The sequence below is a fragment of the Miniopterus natalensis genome, chromosome 2 (assembly GCF_054644295.1).
Source record: "Miniopterus natalensis isolate mMinNat1 chromosome 2, mMinNat1.hap1, whole genome shotgun sequence".
Taxonomy (NCBI): domain Eukaryota; kingdom Metazoa; phylum Chordata; class Mammalia; order Chiroptera; family Miniopteridae; genus Miniopterus; species Miniopterus natalensis.
In genome coordinates, this window is record NC_142082.1 from 71,952,797 (window position 1) to 71,978,977 (window position 26,181).

Consider the following 26,181-nt stretch of genomic DNA (forward strand, 5'->3'; position numbering starts at 1 on the left):
TTCTGGGAAACAAATCATATTCCTATTCTGGACCAGTTAAGGTTAAAGTTTTAACTTAATTGCTTATATCTAACAGCCTTGAGTATTTTTACAGAAAACTTTATGGCCCGGCCGGGCGTGGCTCAGCGGTTGAGCATCGACCTAGGATCCAGGCGATCAGGGTTTGATTCCCGGTCAGGGCACATACCCGGGTTGCGGGCTGCAGCCAATCAGTGACTCTCTCATCATTGTTGTTTCTATCTCTCTCTCTCCCTCTCCTTTCCTCTCTCTGAAATCAATAAAGATATATATATATATATATATTTAAAAAAAACAAAAACTTTATGAAGACCTTTATTCTTATTTTAGAGTACAAAATCTGGTTTTGTAGAACACATGATACTTTGAAATAATTTCAAGTTGGGTTCAGCTTCTAAATAATATGTTTGTTATCAATTGTTTATGCTAAAAAAATATAAAATGATTTAGTATCAAGTTAATTAAAAATACAATTAAAGAGGTAGATCAGGTACAACACATTTCCAACAAGGAATTTTAATTCCAATAAGGAAATGAATGTTTGATTAGCTGTGCTATACTTTGTCTTCTCAGTCTGGATAAGTAAGATTTTGATTGCATAGTTTTTAGTCATTTATTGAACATCCTTTTTTGCTCCAGCGATCCACCTAATTTGGGTTTCTTTTTGTTGTTTTTAAAGATGGCAAGACCTTCTTTATTTATTCTATAACGTTGGTCTTTAGAAATAGAGATTAGTTCTGGCATCGACATTATGTTTCTTGTATTGTTGAATGAATGAAAAATGAATATGTATGGTAGGTCTTGTTCTAGGAGCTCAAAGGTGAGTGAGATGCCCTTCTAGACTTCACAGTTATTTATTTATTTATTTACTTACTTCAGGGGTTCTTTTGTTGGGGCTTGTTGACTGAAGGTCTTCAGGGTGTATATATATTTGGTTTTCTGTGGTGGTCTATAGATTTCATCATATTTTTAAAAGGCTCTTGATACCTAGAAAAGCTAAAGAGATAGAACACCTAACTATAAGTTAGTGCAATAAATGTTATAATAAGTATAAAATAAAGGTCTTTGGGACATTAGCATAAACATTGGAGGTCTACTGTGTTTTACACAGGACTCCTTTGATGTAGCCCTCTGCCTTGTTCCGTGCTACTACATCTCTTGTACATAGTATAGTGACTAGTATATAGTGTGATGTTTGTATCAATGAGGGTCCTGGTAGTAATGGATGGTTTTTTTTGAAAATAATTTAATAAAGGTACTATTTGCAGAGGTATGGGCATGGTTTATGTAATCAAAAAAGGGATGATGAATCTGTCAGGGACTTGCAACAGTTGGAAACTGTTATCCACCCAGACAGAGGGGCAAGGAACGGGATGGGAGTTGTATTCCGGAACTCAAGAGTTGTAGGCTTGGAAGAGGAGCCACTAAATGGAACCTGTGGCCAAAGAGGAAACATAGCTGGGAATAAATTGTACCATTATTTCTAACTCCTTCCCACCCTTCCCACTCCTCCCATCAGCTTTTCTGCTGATGTTTCCTGTTGGGAAAGGCAATGTCCTATGCACAGGCTTTTGACCCTGCTCTGCCCACTCAAGAAGCCACTCTAACTGTGCTGGGTTTACCACCTTTGTGAGACTTACCATTCCCTGTTTCAGGCTCCTTGAGTGGCCTTTGTTCTGCTTGACGTATTGCCATAGTCAGTGCCCTCAGGCATGCCCCAGCTTTTAGTATTTCAGAATCCAGAGGTGGGGTCTTTCTGCTGCAGCACTAGAGTGTGCTCCTGAGCTCTTTTCCTTTTGACCACTGCCCGGGGCACCCACTAGCTATAAGAGACCCATGCACACAATTGCAGCTGTTCTTGCTCCTGTCTCTTCTCTATGTGAGTAGAACATTGTTCTGTCCAGTACTTGACTGTGTTGTGTTTCCCTTAGCAACTTGGACACCAGTGTGTAATGGGCAGAAATGTTTAGAGTCCTCCAGTGGGATTGGTAACCCCAGTATGGTATTCTGTTTCACACTTCTGATTGGTAAAACCCAGCCCGGAACTCTAGAGGGCAAGCGAGGACTGGATAATGTAATCCTTAGAGATAAGGGAAGGGAGGCGGAGGTGCAGAACAAGTCAGAGAAAGGTGGAGAATGTATCTGGAGGGAAATACAGAAAATAACAGTGTTCAATACTTATTTTTTTATTTACATTGAATTTTTATTATTAAACAATTTAGTCATATATTGTCAGATTAAAGTGAAAAAAAAGCAAATGCCTGATAGTTTAATGTTTCTGATAGAAATACCTTAAAATAAAAATCCCTTTGTAATTATAGAAGCAACTATTTGTCTCATGCATTTTGAACAGTTGAAATAGTAAAAATGAGGCAATAACTATTAATCTATAAGAATGTGAAATTAGGATAATTCAACTTTTTAAGATTTTATATTTTTGAAATATGTATTTTTAATAACGTGGAAATTTGGATTATTTAATCTAGAGCAGACCAATTCCTTTTTCTAGAGCCTACATCAAAAACCACTTCTGCGAATTTTCTTAGACAAATTTAAATGTTAAAAAACATTATTCATACTTCTGTTATGCCAGTTATTTCAATAATAGTTGTTTTTACCATATGCCAAGTTTCTATGCTAAGTCCTTTGCATACATCATTACATTTTATCCTCACAAATCCTAGGAAGCGTAGATACTGTTGCTTGGTGCTTGATATTCCGTGAACAGAGCAAGTTCCATAAAAGCTAGAGATCTTTATATTCTGATATGAGTATTTCTACACCATTTTGTTTTTGTTGTTAGCCCCTAGTTACTTTTGAAGTTAATCACCTATTTGTATGTTTATTAGCCATTTAGATTTTTTCCTTTGAAGTCCCTGACCTAGTCTTTGCCCTTTTTTTAAAAAAATTGGGCTATCTGTCATTTTATTGTTAATATTGAGGAATTCTATATATTTTTGGGGTATATGCTTATTGTTATGTATTGCAGATGATTTCTCCCATTCTGTGGCAGATTCAAGCTGAAATTTTAAAAATAGGTTAGATCTGGGAAGCAAAGATAAATATTTCTAATCAGATGAAAAAATAAGCAAGTTGGTTAGTAAATTCACACATGAAACAATTGAGTAGTTTGGTTAGACTGAGGGTCCTTAACATGAACCAATGGAAGATAAGATCGGAGAACTCAAAATATATAGCAACAGGGAAGCTTTAGGAAATGGCACAAATATACTTCAACAGAACATTTTCTTTCTTTCTTTCTTTCTTTCTTTCTTTCTTTCTTTCTTTCTTTCTTTCTTTCTTTCTTTCTTTCTTTCTTTCTTTCTTTCTTTCTTTCTTTCTTCTTTCTCTCTCTCTCTCTTTTTCTTTTCTTTCTTTCTTTCTTTTTCTTTCTCTCTTTCTCTCTCTCTCTCTCTTTCTCTCTCTCTCTCTCTCTCTCTCTCTCTCTCTCTCTCTCTCTCTCTCTCTCTCTCTCTCTCTCTCTCTCTTCTTTCTTTCTTTCTTTCTTTCTTTCTTTCTTTCTTTCTTTCTTCCTTTCATCTTAACCCCTCCCCTCCCTCCCTCCCTGCCTCCCTCCCTTCCTTTCCTCCTTTTCCTTTCTTTTCTTTCTTTCTTTTTCTTTTTAATCCTCACCCAAGGATTTCCATTGCTTTTCAGAGAGAGTGGAAGGGAGAGAGAGAGAAACAGAAATATCAGTGTGAGAGAGACACATCAATTGGTTGCCTCCTGAGCTCACCGCAACAGGGCTGGGGATCGAGCCTGCAACCAGAGTACCTGTACTTGACTGGAACTGAACCCTAGACCCTGCAGTCTTAGGGCTGACACTGTAACCACAGAGGCAAACCAGCTAGGGCAGAACATCTTCATATCAGTACTCACCTCCTTACTGGATATTAAAGTTAGAGCTCCAGCATACATGTCCTTTATGACCTGAAATTTCTCATTATAGTCTTCCCTTGAAGAGTAGGGCTTAGACTTGTATTCATTCCTCTGAGGAACTTGAAGACTGATGATGGCTGAAGGGATTTTTGGTTTTTAGCTGTTCATTCAGTCACACCCCTTTATCTTAGAACTTCTGCAACAATGGGAAATGAATCCATTCTGTTTCTTGGTCAGATTATTCTAGCTTTTAAAAAAAGGATTTACCTTTCACACCACTAATCAGACAAAAACATTTCTATGGTATCTTTCCTTAATTCTCCCTAATTCTGTATCCTTACTGAGGAAGGCTTGGAAATATGTCTGGCTAAAAATGGAATTCTTTACCCCATAGAAGTAGAGAATGGATATTGGGGGAGAGAGGGAACAACCATTGAACTCTGCTACATAAACCTTTTTCTGTTGTGTCATACGTGTTTTGTTTTTTTTAATATATTTTATTTTATTTTATTATTATTTTTTAAAATATATCTTTATTGATTTCAGAGAGAGGAAAGGAGAGAGAGAGAAACATCAGTGTTGAGAGTCATTGATCGGCTGCAGCCCACAATCCGGGCATGTGCCCTGACCGGGAATCGAACCCCGATCGCCTGGATCCTAGGTCGACGCTCAACCACTGAGCCACGCCTGGCTGGGCTTTTAATATATTTTATTGATTTCAGAGAGAGGAAGGGAGAGGGAAAGAGAGAGAGAAACCTCAATGGTGAGAGTCATTGATCAGCTGCCTCCTGCACACCCCCTGCTGGGGATTGAGCCCTGACCAGGAATTGAACCTCGATCTCCTGGATCTTAGGTCAATACTCAACTCTGAGCTATGCTTAGCCGGCTGTTTTGTACATGTTTTCCTAAAGTGATTAATGTGGTGTGAGAGTTAAATCCATAAGTTCTAGCAGAATTATTATTTTTATTTTTTATTGATTTTCGAGAGAGAAGAAGGGGGAGAGAGGGAAAGAGAAATACCTATTTGTTGTTCCACTTATTTATGTATTCATTGGTTGCTTCTTGTATGTGCCCTGACTGGAGATCAAACCCACAACCTTGGCATATTGGGACAACACTAACCAACTGAGCTACCTGGCCAGGGCAGAAAATTTTTTTTTTTTAAGCTCGAGTCTTACTGGAGAACAGACTGGATTCATTTCAAATTGTTGTTGAGTTGTAAGATGGAGGGCTGAGACTGAAAAGTGTATATAATAATATGGAGTGTATACCAATTTAAAATAGATTTTTATCAGAATGAGCTCATAACTTTAGATTCTAAATTCTTGGCCCTTGTTTTAAATTTTTTACGTTCTAGAAAAGTAGAAATAGAAGCTTTAAAATTATCATTTTAAATAGTTTTTGGAAGTTTGACATATTTACTAAACATGGATGTAATGTTTTACTAAATTTTTATATATAGCAAATGCCACTGAGTATCGCAAGTGTAATGAAAGAGGAAATATGTACCTTTTAAAATTTTTATAGAAGATAAATATATTAAACCCGCTGTTAAGAATAGTCTATAGAAAATATTTTAGCAATAGGTAATATAAAAGCTCTAGGTTTGGGTGAATTCAAATATATGGAAATTAAATGAAAATCTAGAATATTTTTAGTTCACTGAAAATTAGCTGATATAGTGCACAGCAGATATAATCCCATAGACTGCAGATTTTTAAATTTATTATTATTATTTTAATATGTCTTTATTGATTTCAGAGAGACGAAAGGAGAGGGAGGGAGAGAGAGAAACATCAATGATGAGAGAGTCACTGATTGGCTGCCTCCTGCACTTCCCCTCCTGGGGATCGAGCCTGCAACCTGGGGGTGTGCCCTGACCCGGAATTGAACCACGATCCCCTGGGTCATAGGTTGATGTTCAGCCACTGAGCCAAGCCGGCTGGGCTAGACTGCAGATTTTTTTAAGTTCTATTCACAGCAGAGCTTGAAGAAAATGTAGTATTTAACATAATTATTCACATTATTAAAAATGATTTACATTTAAAACTCAGTGTATAACACTAAGTGATTATCATTTTTTCCTCCATAGGCAAGAAGCCTGATAGCTGTAGGACTGGGCGTTGCAGCTTTTGCATTTGTGGGTAAGATAAATAAAGGATACATATCAATAAATATTATAAAAGAAATATTTCCAAATTGCTCCTATAGTGATTCATAAGCAGACTCTTAGCATTCTGAGGCTTTTGGTTTTAAGACATTATACATCCCCATTTTCTCCACCATTTATAGTCACTGAACATTTGTCAGTGTAGCAGTATCTAGATAAACTTTGTGGTAAAGAAAAGTAATGATAAAAAAAGCTAGGAAAATTAGCCCCAATAATAGTGGATCTTCCTGGCAAATTTGCAGTCTGAGCTATAGTGTACTATAAATAAAACATCTTTAATATGAAGCAGTATAATTGATATGGGGTTTGTTTCTTCTCCCATATTTATTCTTGCAGGTGAGATTACACATTTCATGAGCTATCAGTTCTTGGCTGGAGAGCGTAGTTGTTCCCTGTAGTGTACTTACTACTTCATTTTTAACGTATTGGTATAATGTCTTTGATAAACTGCCAAAATCACTTTTTTAGAAAGAATAGTTATAAAGATTTAAAGCAGAATTGCTCTCTCTTCAGCTTATAGTTTAGAGTCACCAACTTAAAGTTTTAAATTGCATAGCTCTCCCCTAATTAACATTAATTTATTTTTTTAAAATATCTTTATTGATTTTAGAGAGAGGAAAGGAGAGGGAGAGAGAGAGAGAGAGAGAAACATCAATAGCAGAGTCATTGATCGGCTGCAGCCCGCAACCCGGGCATGTGCCCTGACCGGGAATCGAACTCCGATTGCCTGGATCTTAGGTCGACACTCAGCCGCTGAGTCATGCCAGGCTGGGCTAATTAACGTTAATTTTAGAGCATTTCCTTGTTGATAAAGACTTGCACTTTTTTGGTTTAGTATTTGTTTTTCTAAGTTCCAAGGATTTGCTCTTGTTAATTGGATCTTTTTAGATGAAGATACTTTCCATTGTAGTTATATGGAGTTTAGTAAGATCCAATAGAAAAATGATTTTTGTTCTGTTTTGTGTAGTATTTAATTTCATACAAGCCTTGTTTAAAACACCTTAACAATAAGAACTTTAAAATGAGAAGATAAGTGGTTTAGATTCTTTTGGTCTACATGCCATCAAGGTCTTGTGTCTCATATGTTATAGTTAACTAATTACTGAGTTTTCCTGAGAAGAATATCATGTCTAAATAGGAATTCTGATAAACTTGCCCCATAACCATAAAATAATTTTAGTATTAATTATAGTAGAATAGGTATAGTTATTTCAAACTTAAATGTAAGATTTTTATTTGAAATTAGAGAAGGATGTACTTTTGCCAAGGCCTTTTAAAATGAGAAGAATTGGTGTTTTATTCTGTACATACCACACTGTTGCCAAATTCATATTACTAACTAGGATATTAAAGGCAGATTTTTTCCAGAGCTATGTACAACTGAATAATAGAATTTAGGAGAAAGTACACTTAGACTTTTATGGAACTAGGTCTTCTGGCATATGGTTAAAGTAAACCCAGGTGTCACTTCCTGAAGCCTTTAACTGACTTTTTTCTAGTCTGCCTGATTGTGTGTGTTTTGAAGGAATTTTGAGGTAATTTAAAAGCTATATTTTGTATTATAAATCAAATGGAAGTTGATATCTATATGATAAGAAATTTGGATGAGTTAGGGTTTCAGCCTCACTTAATATTACTTTATTTAATGTTCTCCTTGATCTCAAGAGCTTTTTATTTCCTAATTACATTAGCTACTTCACATCTTCCCATGTCTAGCATCCTGTTTTTACTATAATATATTTGTGCAAGAATAAAAGATCTATGTAGTTGATCTTTCCCAGTGAAAATCTTGATTTGCAAATAAGGTTATAGTTAAGAATTGAAGTCTATAGAGTGTCAGACTTGTTGTCTACCAAGACTTTTGGGAAAAGAGACAGTAGTATTAGTGTACACATCCTGATTTTTGGTACAAAAGGTAAACTGGTCAGATAATATTTTATTCTTGTTTCTATGCCCTCAAAACAATGTAGGTCCTCTTTTGCTATTGATTTTTAGTTGTCAGGATTTGAGAATTTTTTTTTTTTTTAAAAATATATCTTTGTTGATTTTAGAGAGAGGAAAGGAGAGGGAGAGAGAGAGATAGAAACATCAATGATGAGAGAGTCATTGATTGAGCCCACAACCCAGGCATGTGCCCTGACCGGGAATCAAACCCTGATCACCTGGATCCTAGGTCGATGCTCAACCGCTGAGCCATGCCCGACTGGGCAGGATTCGAGAATTTTGATTATTAGGATCCCTAAGAAAGGAAAACACTAAAATAAAATAAATTTTTAGAAGAGTAGTCATCTTCAGTGAGAAATTGCTAGTAAACATCCTTGGAAAGTATTTCCTATATAATTGCTTTTTTAGTTTAGAGCTAACTCCATTAAAATCACTCCTGTGTTGTATAGATTCTAAACAGTATGTGTTTTCCTTATATTTCAAGTGATTGTTACTGTGAAAACAATAGAGATAATCATTTTATATTCATGAGTATCTTTATGTTAAAGGACTTCACCTATACTTTATAGTGGAAAGAGTATAAGATTTTTGTGTGACCTATAACATTGTATAAAAATGTAAGATATTATACATAACATTGATATTTTTGACTTTATAATAATGAACTAGAACTTGATAAATTTAATAGCCATGATAATGATATTCAATAAATTAGGAATTTGAAAAAATGTAAAAATAACATATAAAATAAATTATCAGTAAATACTGTGGTAAGCACCTTGTGGGTATTGACTTTGATTATAGAAAATATATTTGCTTCTATTCTTGTTACTATTCAGGTCGCTATGTATTTCAGACCTGGAAACCTCTAGAACAAGTAATCACAGAAACTGCAAAGAAGATTGCAACTCCTGTAAGTTAAAGATGACTTTTATTAGAAAGCTTATTTTGATTTTTGTTTAAATATCATATTTGATAGTAATTCAGGAAATGTCTTGAATTTTCCAACTTTGTATAAGTTTTACTTCTTTTGTTATATCATCAGAGAGTTTGCCTCATTTATTGATTTATATTCTTTTAGGCTTCTTGGTCACATTATTTTTATATCTAACCTTTTTTCTGGTTTTGACATCTATTTCTCGCTGTTATATTCCTTTAGTATTATTACACCAGTTTTGAGGTAATTTATTTTCCTTGTTTAATTAATATTCATTTATTCACTTAGTGATTTTGTACTATAAACCAGTCCCTGTGCCAGGAGCGGGGTATGGCTGGTGAACAAAACATACATGGCCTCTGCTCTGCAGTGCTTACCCAAGTGTTTATTTCATCCTGAAATTTGAAACTAGCCCCCTTGTACCACCACAACTGGCCATCTCAAACATAAAATGATAAGATTCCAACCTTGAGATCCTGTAGGGCTTTTACATTTATCTACCAGCATTATAGCTGCCCTGCCGACCTGAATATAAGTGAAGAATAAGTGATAGTAGATATCTAAACGCTATAGTGCGGTAAACTATGGTTTGTGACCACTGGAGACAATGCAGAGAATTCACTGAAGCAGTGCAGCATAACCATTGACATCTGGGAAATAGAAGCGGATCTGGGATGGGACACCTTGGCTTGCAGCAATTTCAGAAAGAATGTCTTGTTTTAGCAAAAGCATTATAAGTTTGTGTAGCTTAGTTAGTCATAAATAACCACCTCACTTTCAAAGGATAACATTGACAAACTCAGGTTCAAAAGAACTGCAAGAGATTTTGCAGATCTATAAATGTATATCTCTGATTAGAGGAAGCATGTGTTTTCTGTTTTCCTATTTATATTTTATCTGACTAAACTATTAATAGGTATTTAGCATTTGTTCAGTAAATATTATTTAAGCACCTACTATAAACCAGGCATTATTGTGTAGAGTGGGCTATAGTAATGAACCAGACAAAGACACTGCCATCTAGGAGCTTACATTTTCAGTGAAGACAATTAACAGATGAATATGTAAAATATATAATATGTAGAAGTGCTGAATGCTTTTAAGGAAACTAAATGAGATTAAGAGGTTACAGAGTAACAGCAGAGAGGAATCTATATTGGTAGGTCAGTGAAGGACTCTGAGAAGATGAGCAAGCAGGCCCTGTGAACACCTAAAGAAAGAGTTTTCTAGACACTGGGAACACTGCAGAGGTCCTGAGATGGAAATGAGGTTAGCAGCAAGAGGAACTCCAGTGGAGTGTGTGAAGGGAATAGTGGTAGTTTGGGCCCAGATCACTTAGGGCCTAATAGACTGTGATAAGAACTGCAGTTTTTCCTTTAAGTATAATGGAAAGCCTATGGAAGGTTTTGAGCATGGAGGCAGTGTGATTTTTTTTATCTTAGATTATTACTCTGCCTGCTGCATAGAATACAGACTAGAATGAAGTGGAGTAGAAGCCATGAAAACCATTACAAGGCCTTGAGACAGTCCAGGTAATAAATGACAGTGGATTGAACTAGAGTAATAGGAATGGAAATAGTGACATAGTTCTTTAAATAAACATTATTTATGTCTTTCCATATGTTTACATATAATTAATGGAGAAAATTTTAGAAACCATTTATCTTTTATGGTGATCTTCAGGAGTTATATTTATACTATAAAAAGAAGACTCCCAAGTTCTGTAGAACTACGTTATTTAACGTTATACAGGATGAGAGAGTAAGAAAAAGAAAATTGTCACTGCTCTGTGGAGGCTCTCAGATAAGGTAGAGTAGTTCAAGAGACTGTCCTGTGTATACTGAACTCGGCACCTACATCTCTTAGGGAGAGAGAAATGATACATGCCCCCTTTTCCCTTTCCTGTGGGCTTCAAGTTAAGAAACATGGCTTTTGATAAATTTTGCCTTGTTTTCACAAAGTACTTGTGGTTTGCAGTGAAACATCTTAGAATATCTTTATAAAATTTTTCTTAAAACTTGCTTCCTCTATACTTTAGCATCATCTTAATTCTTAAATCTCATCTTTCTTTTTCTCATACTTTTTTCTTTTTTCATTTTGCTGGAATGCTGCCTAATTTTTCATATGGGGTGAATGGATTTTTCATATGAGATGCATGGATGATAAATGTTTTAAGTTCTTTGTTGAACAGTTTGTTTCTTTCACCCTGCCCTCACTGTTAATTATCATTTAGATGTTGGCTCCTTGGAATCTGGTGGCTCCAGTATTAGAGAAGTGCAGGCATCTCTGCTCAGACTGAAACTCAGTGCCCTTGTGCGTGCTTTCCTGTGTACTTGAAGCCAGATATTTTTGGTCCTCAGACTCTCAGCAGATTTCCTGGTGTTCTTATTCCTTTGTACTCTTTTGATTTTCTTTTGTTTGTGCTTTTTGGTTTTTAGGTTTTGGTGATTTTTGTTTGTTTATCTCTGCAAATTTAGGGGATTTTTTCTTTATTACTGTTGTTCTGAAATTTGAAGGAATTCTTAGTGAGCCTTAACTATGTGAAATTGCCTATCTTTTGTTTTGTAAGATTCTCTTATATTTTTTCTTTGTTTTTTCTTCTTTTTTTCTGTTGTCTCTTTTTTCTGCTTCTGGAACTCTTATCAGATGTTGGACCTCGGAATCTATCGTTTATATCTCTTAACATTCATTTTATCTCTTATTTCCTATCTCCTTTATCCTTTCATTCTACATTCCACAGTATTTCCAGGGGTTATTTTCACCAGGTTGGCCTTTGGCAATGGCCATTCAGTTATTCAGTCCATCCAGTAAATAATTTCTTAATCAATAATTTCTTACATCAATAATTTTTTTAATATCCAAGAATTCTTTTTGTTTCTTTTTCATAGCAACTTAATTCTTTTATGAATGTGTTATTTCTTTGAATATTTTTAAAAACACTAGTTCGCATTTTAAGTTCTCCTGCTTCCTGATTTATCTCCTTCCTTCAAAGCCAGTTGTTAGTTGTTCATCTTTTTTTTCTGAACGAAATATTTATTGCCTATTATTAGTGATCATATTTTACAGCAAAATTAAATGCATACATTTATCACAAACATAAAATGGAAATTAAGGCATCTATGAAATTTATATGGTGAACCAAAGTCCTGGCTTTCAGAATTCAGCAGTCAGTCATCATTCTGGTCTAGGGCCACCAGTCCATGATTTCCAATAGTTGAGGAACTTGTCAGTAATTTGAACAAAATCTTCTTTATATGTGACAGTCATTTCCTACATAAAACCATTTTGGGGGCTCAGTTATTTCATCCTTTTGCTCTAATTTACTAGTTGGCTCAGGGATTCCCTTTGTTGAGATATCTTTTTGTTCTACTTCATCACCTAATGGCTTGGTTGCTCTTTTTCTGGCTGAAGAAAATCAAGGAAGCCCAACATGGTCTAGGTGCCTAATGTGTGGACTGCGGATATCCACCAGTACCAAGACGTGGCCTGGTCCCGATGCATGGCCTAATTGTTCATCTTGGTGTTTTTCCCCCTGTGATATTGGATTTGTTTAAATGTCTGATGATTCTTGGCTGTTGATTTATGTTTATGAGTACCAAGTTGATTAATATAAGTGTCCTTACTCAGCAATTTGGTAGGCTTGCTTCAAAATTTAATTGAATGTGGATTAACATTCAAAAGGATTCAAATAGGATTGACAGTGGTTTGTGAATACATAGGTAGCCTATGTCAATAGTCATGTCTTCCAAAGCAAGGAGCCCAGAGTCAGGCTTGGGACCTCCAGAGTCCAGGAGCAGAGTACTTGGTGTAACTGCCCCCCTCTCCAGCCTTCCGAGTTCTGAAATGTGATCTGTTGTTACTCTTTGTTTGTCTTGGGACCTGCCTCCCACAATAAGATGCATCACAGGTGCATGTCCTGGTTTAATTACCCTGATATTATTTTTTCTATTTGTTGACTCTGAATTTAGTTTCTTTGCCCTTGATTTCTGAGAAGTGTTTCTTTCCTGTGGTAAGATTAGGGTGCTGTGACTTTTCTGTATATGCAATCTTATTTGTTTTCAGTCTTCCAGGAATTTCTGGTTTGCTACTTGTCCCATTTCTTGTTTTCTAGGCCTATTATGGATTTTCATTGTTTAAAATAACTTTTTCTCATTTCAAGGTCACTCTGGAAAGCAAAAGACCTATATTATTCAGTCTGCTGTTTTGAACCAATACCCTTTTGCTTGGTTTTTAAAGTATTAATGTATACTATTGAATCAGCTAATGTCTACCCCTAATTTTTTTCCTGGGGGGAAAATAAAACAAGTCATTTATCTTCTTTTGAGGCTTTTATTTTCCTATATGTGAATTTGTCCTTTTACTTGAATACTGTTTTTTTAAAAAATTAAACTTCTATTGTTTATGGTTAAGCGAAATTCGTGGAAATAACACTAATTAAAATTACCTTTCTGTTGCCCTATAAATCAAATAGATTATTGTACATAATAAAAGTTTATAGTTTATGGTAAATGTATTTCTTCTCTTAAGACTGTGGAATGATACAGTTCTCTGGTTGTCTGGAGGGACTTTTGTATTTCAAACTATTTTTTTTTCTTTAATGTATCTTTATTGATTTGAGAGAGAGAAAGGGACAGGGAGAGAGAGAAATAGAAACATCAATGATGAGAAAGTCGTCATTGACCAGCTGCCTCCTGCACGCCCCGGACTGGGGATCGAGCCTGCAACCCAGGCATGTGCCCCGACCGGGAACCGAACCTTGACCCAGGCATGTGTCCCAACCAGGAACCGAACCTTGATCTCCTGGATCCTAGGTCGATGCTTAACCACTGAGCCACTTCCGGCTGGGCTGTATTTCAAACTATTGACTGAGTAAATTAGCTAATGAATTTTGTGTAACTGGGTTCACTTCATATACGTATCCTTTGATAATATATGGCACTACAACATTTTTAATGCTAATTTTAGAAGGAAATTGATTTTGATTTCTGTTGTTCATACACAGGGGTGGGTAAAAGTAGGTTTACAGTTGTGATTACACAAAACACAGAGTTTATTCTTGTATTAGTATTTATTCTTGTATTATATATTTTTCCATACGAACAACTGTAAACTTACTTTTGCCTGCCCTTGTATGTACTTTATGAATAGAAAATACAAAATAATGTGTAAGTTTCAACGCATATATCAAATAGACAGCATAATAAAACTAATGGAATCCTATTATTTCTGTTCTTAGAAATTCTGTTAGAAAACTATAACCCCCTACTTTGTCTTTTTGATGATATAGTTGTTCTTTATCACAATAATCTTATTTTTATGGATTAACATTTCCTTGGCCCACTAGTGTCAAAATGATCCTGCATTGCATTATATCTGTATGTGCTAATATAATGCAATATTGGTATATTATTTATAAGCTTGAAAGGGTCTTTTTGTTATATTTTATATGGGGGTAAAGGGGTACAGTTACAATTTTGTGCTTACTCATGACACAAATACTAATTTAAGTAGAATATATTTTAAAACTGATAAAATTATTATTCTATTTAAAATTATATATATAAAACCTAAATTTCATATGAGTGTAGAAGGCATGATTTTTTCTGAAGAAATGTGCTGAGTAACATGAGCAATTTTTTCTCTGTCTGCTTTTCTGTATAAGGCACCCAAATAATTAAATTTCTATCCTCAAAATGATATAGTTCTTTTAGAAGGGTTGTAATGACTACATATGTGCAGATTGACTTACTCATAGTAGGTCTGTGTTTTAGGATATGAGCCTCATCCAGATGCTACAGTTTAAGTAGTCTTTTCTGAGTTTCCTTTTCCACCTTGGCAAAACTGAAAGTGAAAACAATTGATCAGATACAGTACTTTCTTTTAGGGCTAAAAAGCTTCGTGACGATAGTAGGAATGACAGTTCATGAAACATCATCAATTTATGTTTATTATGCTGACAATTTGAAATTTTGGAGCTCCCTAAGGAGCTCATCAAAATATCAGGGAGTATGGTATGCATCTAGGAAAAATTTGGGTCTCCCGAGAGAAACTTTACAACCAGCTATTCTTCCTCTTTTATTTATTTTTTTAAAAAATATATCTTTATTGATTTCAGAGAGAGGAAAGGAGAGGGAGAGAGAGATGGAAACATCAATGATGAGAGAGTCATTGATCGGCTGCCTCCTGCACGCCCCCAACTGGGGACTGAACCCGCAACCTGGGCATGTGCCCTGACCGGGAATCGAACCCTGATCGCCTGGATCCTAGGTCGACGCTCAACCACTGAGCCACGCCCAGCTGGGCTCTTCCTCTTTAAAATCCCCTATCCATATATATATTTCCCTGTGTGTATGTACATATATGTGTATGTGTGTGTGTGTGTGTGTGTGTACACACACACACACACACACACACATATATATATATAATTTGTGTTAGTATGTGTGCTTAAACCATTTGATTCCTTTTCTCCTCTCACAACTTGGAGAAAGGTGTGTTTTTTTGTTTTCTTATTAAATGGTAAATTATTTGAAACTTGGAATAGTACATCATATTTCTCACAGTATTGGTACATTGATAGATTAGCATCTATGTGATGAGGGACAAAATTTGACCTGTCTCATGTAAAAAGTTCCTGGCACAAAGTAGGTGCTGGAATGTTTGTTGAGTGAATTATTACCAAGTAGAAATTTATAATAGGATATTCAAAGAGAGCAGCTTATATAAATGAACAGATCTGCCTGGGACTCATGTTTTTAAAGCTCTGATTAGTTCCGTGGGCTTTTTTATTTAGTTCTTTTAAAAAATTTTTTTACAGGTAGCCTGTGTTCACTGTTCAAAATTTAGAAAATAAAAATAAGGAAAGAAAAAATTATTCATAAAATCCCACCACTCTAAAACAACATTTTGGTGTATGTATTTCAGATTTTGTTTTATGCAAACATACACTTTATTATTATTTTTTAACAAAAATATGGGTTCATGTTTTAGAAACATGTATTCATTCAATCGTATGCATTCTTTTTCCTTCTAAAAATTGAGTTCATTGATCCTGTTTCTCTAAGGGGTTCTGAAAAGAGTTGTCTTTACTTACTGTCTCCCATTCCCTTCCTCCTATTTTCTCATAAAATCACTTTAATTAGACTCTCACTCCCACTCCCATCAGAATTTTTGACTCTGCTAAATCCAGTAGTCAATTCTCAGCTCAAATTTTACTTGACCTATCAGAAGCATTTGAGACTATTTTTGACTTTCTCACTCTTAGGCTTCTGCTCTTCTTCCTACCTCACTGCTGGATCTTCTCCGTTTCCTTTACTGATTCCTTCCGTTTCTGTGCCACTAAACATCATAGTCTCTAAGATTCAGTCTTTGGACTTCTTGTCTGTGCTCACTCTTTAGGTGATCTCATTCAGTCTCATGGCTTTAAATACTGTCTGTACACTTACGACTCTCAAATGTTATATTCAGGTCACACTTCTCCTCCACTTAGGTATTTAATAGACATTTCAAACTTAATATAACCAAAATCAGTCTCCTGGTATCTATTACCCACAACAAACAAACAACTGCTCCTTCACTAAGTCAATAAGTGGCAGTTTGGCAATTTAAGCCAGAGACCTTAAAGTCATTTAAAGTTCTCTGCAAGACAGACTGAGACAAAGATGAGCGAGCTGTTAGTTTATTATGGAGTGCCCTTAGGGTCAAGAACTTGGAAAGGGGGAAGGACAAAGGATGTAGGGACAATTTAGGCTGCAGTGCTGGAAGATCAGATGGCTCATTTTGGTTGTCCCAAGTTGGGGCAAGGAGCCATCAGACTAAATGACATCACTTGAGAGTTGAATATAGATAAGAAGTCCAAGCACTAAGCCCTCAATAACTATACTGGTTATACCCCCATGTCGACCGCTTGTAAGAGATTGCCCTGGGAAGGGGCCATGATCTTGACTTTCTTCAGCCAAGGCAATTCCTAAAGAGTTTGACAGCTGAGCGCTATCTGCCAGCAGCAGTCCCAGGGTCTAAGGAGTAAGTCCTTCACTTCCAAAGGGGAATCTGCACACTGTATAATAGTGTTTACGACATCATCTTTAATTCCTCTCCTTTTTTCATATCCCACATTTTGTCCACGAAGCAAATGTTAGTTTTCAAAATACATTCAGAATCTGACCACTTTCGCTTCCTCTTTTATTGCCACATTGATCCATGCCACCGTCATCTCCTGCCTAGGTTATTGTTATGTCCTCTTAACTAGTCTGCTCCCACTGTTCATCTTTCTTTCTGTTCTCTGCATAGCAGTTGTTGGAGGAATCCTTTCAAAATAAAGTCAAATTATGTTACTGCAGTGCTCTGGCTTCTGAGAATAAAATTCTAAACTATTTCCATTGTTTACAAGGCCTTCCACAATCTGGCCCTAATTACCTCTCCATACTCCTCTCCTTGCCCATGCCCCTCCGGCCGCATGACCTTTCAGTCCGGTGTCCCAGCCCCTCTTGGCCTGCCTACCTGCCTTCCTGACATCCTCCCCGCTTCATCAGTCCCTCCTCGTATTTCTCTGTCAGTCAGTCTAGTAGGTTAAAACAGTGTCGGTCATATCACATTAAATGACTTGGCCAAGGTTATTCAATGAGAAAATTACTGCAAGACTTAGAAAAAGTTCAAGCCTTTTGCTTCTGCCGATCTCTTATTCTTTCAGTTATATCTCAGTGTAGAAAAACTATTGTATTTGAAAGTTAAAAAAATTGTTAACATTTTTTAGGTGTTCAGCATTGTGTTAGTAAAGGATCATTGTTTAGCTTGCTTCCCTCCCTCATGATTTCAAGATGACTCCTAGCAAAGTGCATTATTACTGCACCTGTGTGATGGGATTGAGCTCATGCCACCTCATACATGGAACTAATTATTTCTTGCTCTTTTTTTCCTGTACAGAACCTTTCATCCTACTATAAAGGAGGATTTGAACAGAAAATGAGTAGGCGAGAAGCTAGTCTTATTTTGGGTGTAAGGTAGGTGTGCTGCATAAGTATTATTTTGTTTGTGGCCAGGCTTATACTAAAAAAGAAAAATGTTACAGTAAAGTTATTCTTATATTTTAAAGTATGAATAGGAGGCAGAGGAGAAACGTAAGAGATTCTCTCTTATCCCTAAAAAAATTAGGCAAAGTTGTAATGTGTCTTTATTCCTTAACGAGGAGCTATTTTATTTATATTTCTTCTTCTTTTTTAATCTCTTTGAGAGAGAGAGACATCAATTTGTTGTTCTACTTATTTATGCATTCATTGGTTGATTCTTATATGTGCCCTGACGGGGGATAGAACCCGCAACGTTGGCGTATTGGAACAATGCTATAACCAGCTGAGCTACCTGGATAGCGCTCAGGAGCTATTATATTTCAATAGTAAAGTTTCAAAGCACTTATAATATCCCTTATTGTGACATTGAATTCTTTCTGGACTCTTTTATAATTTGATATGTATCATATTTTCCATTAAAATACGGGCTTTGTTTCTCACAGTTCTTTTCTAGTTCTGCAGTTTGACTTCTAGCCTATTTTCTTATACTTGTTTCACCTTAGCATGCGTTTATTTTCTAACTTTGGTGAGTATAGGAGAAAGTTAATGATATTGTATGATTGCTTTGTGATATCATTTAACACTTAAAAGTTAAGAATACTTTCCACCCTGGCTGGTGGCACTGGGGGGGGGGGGGTCTCAGGTTGGATTCCCGGTCAAGGGCATATACCTGGGTTGCAGATTTGATCCCTGGCACCCCCTGCCCCCCCACTGTCTCTAAAAATCAATGGAAAAAAATATCCTTGGTGAGGATTAACAAACAAAAAATACTTTCCTTTACCATAGATTTACCAGTAACTATATTCAATTTTTTTTTTTAATCCTCACTGAGGATATTTTTTTCATTGTTTTTTCAGGGAGAGTGGAAAGGGGGGAGGGGAGAGAAATATCAATGTGAGAGAGAGACATCAAGTGGTTGCCTCCCATTTTTGCCCTGACCTGGGTCGAGCCTGCAACCAAGGTAGGTGCCCTTGGCTGGAACTGAACCTAGGACCCTTCATCCACAGGCCAACACTCTAAACCACTGAGCCAAACCAGCTAGGGCAAATTTTTTATCTGATGTTCCTTTAGAGTCCATTTAAATTTTTGTGGGAGTTGGTTGAATTAAGTAAAGTATGTCATCTACAACAAATCTCCTGGTGATTTAATCAACATAATTAAGCAAATTGATCATAAACCCCTATATTGGCATAATTTTTAAAAATCTCTTTTAGAATAGCAGATTTTTTGTTTTGCTTTGTTAATACTCACCTTAGAATATTTTCCTGTTGATTTTTAGAGAGAGTGGAAGGGAGAGTAGGAGGGAGAAAAAGGGGGGGGGGAGCAGAGAAAGAGAGAGAGAGACAGACACACACATATCGGTTGGTTGCCTCCCGAAGCGGGATGGAACCAGCAACCCAGGCATGTGCCCTTGACCTGGAATTGAACCCAAGACCCTTTGGTATGAGGGCCAGTGCTACAACCACTGAGCAACACGGGCCAAGGCTAGACTAGCAGATTTTTAAGGCCAAGACATTTTTTTTTTTCTTATGACTTAGCAAGAAAATAAAGGGCAGGGAGGGGAGAAAATAGCTCAATTTAGCTTGGTGCTGTATTTAAATATAAGAATAGATGAGATTTCTTATCTGAGAATAGAAAAAGGAAAATGATTTTAAGTAGGGGAACCAAATTAGCAAGTTACATTGCTAACTATTTCTTGCTTTAAATGTTACTCAGAATAGCATTGTTATTTTTCTTGTACTTTTATTGCTCCCCCACAACATCCCATTCATAGCCTTGAAATGCAAATATGCAACACATTATAACACTAAATGCAGAGGTTTTAGAGAATATGATTTCATATCATCCAGGGCACTCCTATCATTAGGACAGATAATTAGAAGTTGACTTAAGGTACATTAGGTACGAGGTTTTAAAGTTTTACCCATTGAGCTGGAAGCTGAATAGAGTTTCACAAGGAAATTCAGTGGTTAAGAGTACAGACACTACACCAAGTGAACCTGGGTACAAATAACAGTTTTACCTCGGACTAGGTGTGTAACCTCAGTTTTATCTTTTGTAAAATAGAGGTAATACTCATTTCTGCTGCATACAGTTGTGAAAATTAACACACAGTGGCACTTCGTAACTACTCAGTAAATGCCAGGTGGACAAAACAGATGCTTATCCTGATTCTGTCGCTGAGGCACTGCATCGCATGATCTTGGTCAAGTTATGTTTAACTTTTCTGCACTTCAGTCTCTTCATTCTTGAATTGGAATTAATAGTCTCTAGCTTTGTTGCAGTAATATAAAGTGATATGATGATACCTTTTTATAAAAGTGCCTACCGAATAGCAGGTGCTGAATGAATGTTGGCTCCTTTCTTCCCATCTCCATCATGAATGCAGAAGCTAAATATTCGCCCTTAACCCATTAAATAGAAGGGTAAAACTTATTTGCTTCCTTCTGGCCATTTCTTTCAGGCAATGTTGATTTTGGGCAGATTTTCAAGATACGAGTACAGTGCTGTGGTTTCATTTTCTGTGGTCAATGAATCTAAACTACTTAGATTATATTACAAGTAGGTAAAGGCGAAATGGAGCTGACTCTGTTGATTTATTAAAAAATACTGTGTGCTACTAGATGATTCTGTACATTCTTATAAAGCCTAAAATATTTTAGTGTCCAGGAAAACTGTAATTGTACCTGGTGTTTTCTGAAATGATGCACATTTGTGACTTTCAAACTTTCTAAAAGAGTCTGTGGAACTCTGTTTCAATGTTATTCAGAAGAAAAAGATGAAATCGGATTGTGCTCCATTTGCCGCAGGATTGGGGAACACCACTCAGTTCCACACACCCCACTGCCTCACTCCCAGCAAAGTGTGTTGCAGGGAGCACAATTCGAAATGGCTGATCTAGGCAACCTGGTGTTTAAAGTTACATTTTCCGTTGATGGTGAAATTGTCTACACTGGAGATATATCAGAGCACATTTAATTTTTATTCTATGTTTAAGAACTAGGATACTCTTGTTTAATCTTTACAACAACAGACAAATGCATTAAAATGTATTAAGTTCTCAGAGACTTAAAGAAAAGGGGATAAACCCTGCACTCAAAGGATAATACCACCTTCATCCCCAACGCTCACCAGTAGGAGTCTTGATCATTATTTCCTTAAAGGTAGAATATTTTGAATGGCCATGCTTGTGTGAACTTTCCATTGACTTTAGTCTAGTTCACTGGTTGGTGGTCCTCAGTCTGCATTATACTTATGGAGTTTTATATACAAAACGATGTGTGTTATTTATAGGCAATACATGTGATTTTCAAGGATAATTTTTACTGAAATGCTAAATTTTGTCTTAGGTGCTAAATTAAAGTTTAATATCCAGAATAAGATGCAACTGACCATATATACTCCCTCCCAAAAAACACATACAATGGAAATTTGAATGAGTAGTCTGCATTTGATTAGCTTTATAAAATAAGGTTTTTAAAGCTCTCTTTTTTTCAGTTTAAGAATTTCTACAGTACAGTAATCCTTTAAATTGTTCATATTTACTAATACAGAGCCTTTATTCTTTCAAGGAGTTTAACTTTTTACAGCCATTTACTTACATTTGGAGGGTGGTATAAAATGCATTAAGCACCTATTGCATATTTAATACTAGATAGTATTTTAAGATCTAAATCATAGCTTCTGCCCTTAAGTAGTTTAGTATTTACCTAAAGAGACATGTCAAATATATACACAAAACTAGAAAATATAACTAATAAAGGAAAGAAGTGTTATGGAGCACCAAAATGGGCGGGGGGGAGATAAATGTAGATTAGCTACAAGAATAGCTACAGGAAACTAAATGATGCACATTTGTGACTTTTGAACTTTCTAAAAGCTTGAAATTTTGGAATTTTTGGAAAATTTGGAAATACTGGAATTTTTCTTAGCAACATATTTTTTATTCTTAACAGGTAATTAAACAATAAAGTGCTCGTAGCCCTTGGTACAATGTTAATGATTTTTTCCCTCAAAATTTAGTAGTCTTTGTAATCAAACAGTGTCTGTCTGGGGAGGAATCAATCTGTAAACCAAAAAGCAAGTTTGAAATGGTCCCTGAAAGACTCCTACAAACGGCCAAAAGGAATACCCATAAGCCTTTATACTAAAATACTTATTATTTGTTTTGTATTTTAAAAAACGTTTAAATAGCCCCCCCTTGCAGTTTTACTGATATAATTGGCATATAATGTTGTATATTAGTTTAAGGTATACAACATAATGATTTGATATATGTATATGTTGCAAAATGATTACCACAGTAAGTTTAGTTAACATCCTTCATCTCACATATTTGCAGTTATTTTTTTCCTTGTGATGAGAACTTTTAAGATTTCCTCTCTTAGGCACTTCGAAATACACAAGACAGTATGGTTAACTACAGTCACCCATCCATTTCGTCCCCATTCCCCCACCTCTGGCTTCTATCAGTCTCTTCTCTGTTTCTGTTAAGTTCAGCTTTTATAGATTCCACATATAAGTGAGATCATACAGTCTTTGTCTTTCTCTGTCTTACTTATTTCACTTAGCATAATACCCTCAGGGTCCATCCATGTTCACAAATGGCAAGATTTTCTTTTTTTGTGACTGAATAGTATTTCACTTTACATAGAAGCGGAGTTGCTGGATCACATGGCAGTTTTATGTTTCATTTTTTGATGAACCTCCATTCTTTTTCCATAGTGATTGTACCAATTTACATTCCCACCAACACTGTACATCCCCCTCCACATTGTTATCTCTTGTCTTTTTTTTCTTTTTAATCCTCACCCGAGGATATGTTTCTATTGATTTTTTTTTTTAATATATCTTTATTGATTTCAGAGAGAGGACAGGAGGGGAGAGAGAGAGACAGAAACATCAATGATGAGAGAGTCATTGATCGAGCCCGCAACCCGGGCATGTGCCCTGACCGGGAATCAAATCCCGATCGCCTGGATCCTAAGTCGACCCTCAACCGCTGAGCCATGCCCGGCCGGGCTGTTTCTATTGATTTTGAGGAAGAGAGAGAAAGAGAGAGGGAAACATCAATGTGAGAAACATGAATCCATTGCTTCCTGTATGCACCCCAACTGGGCATCAAACCCATCACCTTTTGGTGTACAGGACAATGCTCCAACTAATTGAGCCACCCAGCCAGGGTTCTCTCGTCTTTTTGTATGACAGCCACTATGTGAAGCAGTATCTCATCCTGGTTTTTGATTTGCTTTTCCCTGATGGTTAGTGATGTTGAGTATCTTTCACGTACTTGTTGGCTATCTGCCTGTATGTCTTCTTTGGGAAAATGTCTATTCAGATCCTCTGCCCATTTTTCAGTTTTTCAATTGGCTTGTTTTTCTCGTATTTGGTTGTATAAGTTCTTTAGATATTTTGGATATTCACTCCTTATTGGATGTATGATTTGCAAATACCTTCTCCCATTCAGTGGGTTGCCTTTTCATTTTGTTGATAGTTTCCTTTGCTGTGCAAAAGCTTTTTAGTTGGATGTAATTCCATTTGTTAAGTTTTGCTTCTGTGCTTTCTTAAGGAGACTGGTCCAAAAAAAATAGTGCTAAGACTAATGTCAAAGAGCTTACAGCCTATGTTTTTTCCTAGGAATTTTGTGGTTTTGGGTCTTACATTTAGGTCTTTAATCCATTTTAAGCTTATTTTTATATATAGTTTCATTTTTTCATGTATTTGTCCAATTTTCCCGACACCATTTATTAAATAGACTGTCTTTATCCCATTGTATATATACTTGCCTTCTTTGTCAAATATATGTATATATTTTAAAATGTATCTTTATTGATTTCAGAGAGGAAGGGAGAGGGGGAAAGAGAGAGAAACATCAGTGATGAGAGAGTCGTCATTGATTGGGTGCCTCCTGCATGCCCCAACTGGGGATTGAGCCTGCAACCCGGGCATGTACCCCTGACCTGGAATCGAACCATGATCCCTGGGATCCTAGGTCGATGCTCAACCGCAGAGCCATGCCCAGCTTGGCTTTGTCAAATATTAATTCACCATATAGGTATGAGTTTATTTCTGGGCTCTCAGTTCTGTTTCATTGATCTATGTGTCTGTTTTTATGCCAGTACCATGCTGTTTTGATTACGCCAGCCTTACAGTATAGTTTGATATCAGGTAGCGTGATTTCTCCAACTTTGTTCTTTTTTTAAAAAATGTTTTTATTGATTTTTAGAAAGAGAGGAGGGAAGAGAGAGAAACATAAATTGGCTGCCTCCTTACAGGCCCCCTGCTGGGGATCAAGCCCGAAACCCGGGGAGTGCCCTGAATCGAACCTGCAGCCTCCTGGTACACGGGACCATGCCCAATCCACTAAGTCACACCAGCTGAGCCAACTTTATTTTTTTCTCAAGATTACTGTGGTATTTGGAATCTTTTGTGGTTCCATATAAATTTCATAATTATTTGTCCTAGTTCTGTGAAAAATGCCAATGGTATTTTGATAGGGATCACAGTGAATCTATAGATTGCTTTGAGTTGTATGGACATTTTAATGATGCTAATTTTTTCTATCCACAAACATGATATATGATTCCATTTATTTGTATCTTCAATTTTTTTCATCAGTGCCTTATAATTTTTTGTGTACAGGAATTCTACCTCTTTGGTTAAATTTATTTCTAGATATTTTATTTTTGATGCAATTATAAATGGATTGTTTTCTTAATTTTTGTGATAGTTTAATATATAGTTTGTGTATATAACTGCAACCTATTTTGAATATTAATTTTCTATCTTGCTGCTTTACTGAATTCAATTTTTGGTTATAATAGTTTTTGTGTGGAATCTTTAGAGTTCTCTATGTATTGTATTATGTCCACTACAAATTGTTACACTTTTACTTCTTTCCAATTAGGGTACCTTTATTTATTTTTCCTTGTCTTAATTGCTATGGCTGGGACTTCTAATGCTTTCAATATGTTGAATAAAAGTGGTGAAAGTGGACAACCTTGACTTGTTCCTGATCTTAAGGAAAACACTTTTAGCTTTTCTCCATTAGTATGATATTAGCTGTGGGTTTGTCATATGACTTATTATGTTGAGGTATGTTCCCTCTATTCTTACTTTGTTAAGCATTTTCATTACAAATTGATGCTGGATTGTGTCAGATACTTTTTCTGCATCTATTGATCAGATCATATAATTTTTGTGCTTTTTTTTTTATTTGACATGGTGTATCATGTTAATTGATTGGCAGATATTGAACCACCTTGCACCCCATGTTGGGAGGTTCTTATTACTGATTTAATTGCATTACTAATAATTAGTCTATTCAGAATTTCTATTTCTTTATGATTGAGCCTTGGTAAGTTGTTAGTTTCTAGGAATTTTTTCAATTTTTTTAGGTTGTCCAATTTGTTGGCATATAATTGTTCAGAGCAGTCTTTTATGATCCTTATATTTCTTAGATATTAGTTTAATGTCTCTTTTATTTCTGATATTATTTATTTGAGTCCTCTTTTTTTCTTGGTGAATCTAGCTAGTGGTTTGTCCATTTTATTTATCTTTTCAATTAAACAGCTCTTAATTTCCAGGTCTTTTCTGTTGTTTCTAGTCTCTGTTTTATTTATTTTCATTCTGATCTTTGTTGTTTCCTTCCTTCTACTAACTTTAGACTTAATTTGTTCTTTTTTTTTCTAGTTCTTTGAGGTGTAAAGATAGGTTGTTTATATGAGCTCTTTTGTCTTAATGTAGTAGTTTATTGCTATAAACTTTCCTCTTAGAACTGCTTTGGCTGTATCCCATAAGTTTTACTGTGTTGTAGTTCCATTTTCATTGGTCTCAAGGTATTTTTTTATTTTCTTTTGATTTTTTTCTTTAACTCAAGACATACTTACTTTATTCATAGAATATTTTAAATGTTTATTCAGCAATTGATAGTGCATTTTAACATGCTTAGTGATTTGTTATTTAACCTCAGGATGTTAGAAGTAGCAAGGAACTGAAACAGTGGCAGAATGGAGGATTGACAACTGGCAGCAAGGGAAGCACTATTCAAAACAGACGGAAGTTAAATGAATAGTATTGTACGACCATTTAGTAGAAGGACAGGGAATCCTCTGCAGACCTTGTTTCTTTGTGCTCAAGTAATAGTTATAATAATTTGAGTCACTCAG

General features: G+C 35.8%; 1 protein-coding gene and 1 pseudogene across 1 annotated transcript in view; one reads left to right on the forward strand and one right to left on the reverse strand.

Moving 5' to 3' along the window:
* DNAJC15 (DnaJ heat shock protein family (Hsp40) member C15) overlaps positions 1-26,181 on the forward strand; it is a 61,054-nt gene that overhangs the window by 19,796 nt on the left and 15,077 nt on the right. The window contains exons 2-4 of the mRNA XM_087814318.1: positions 5,990-6,041; positions 8,851-8,924; positions 17,871-17,947. Of these exons, the coding sequence (XP_087670444.1) occupies positions 5,990-6,041; positions 8,851-8,924; positions 17,871-17,947 (203 nt within the window). The remainder of the gene's footprint in view (positions 1-5,989; positions 6,042-8,850; positions 8,925-17,870; positions 17,948-26,181) is intronic.
* Positions 12,123-12,449, reverse strand: LOC148093703 (small integral membrane protein 26 pseudogene; annotated as a pseudogene).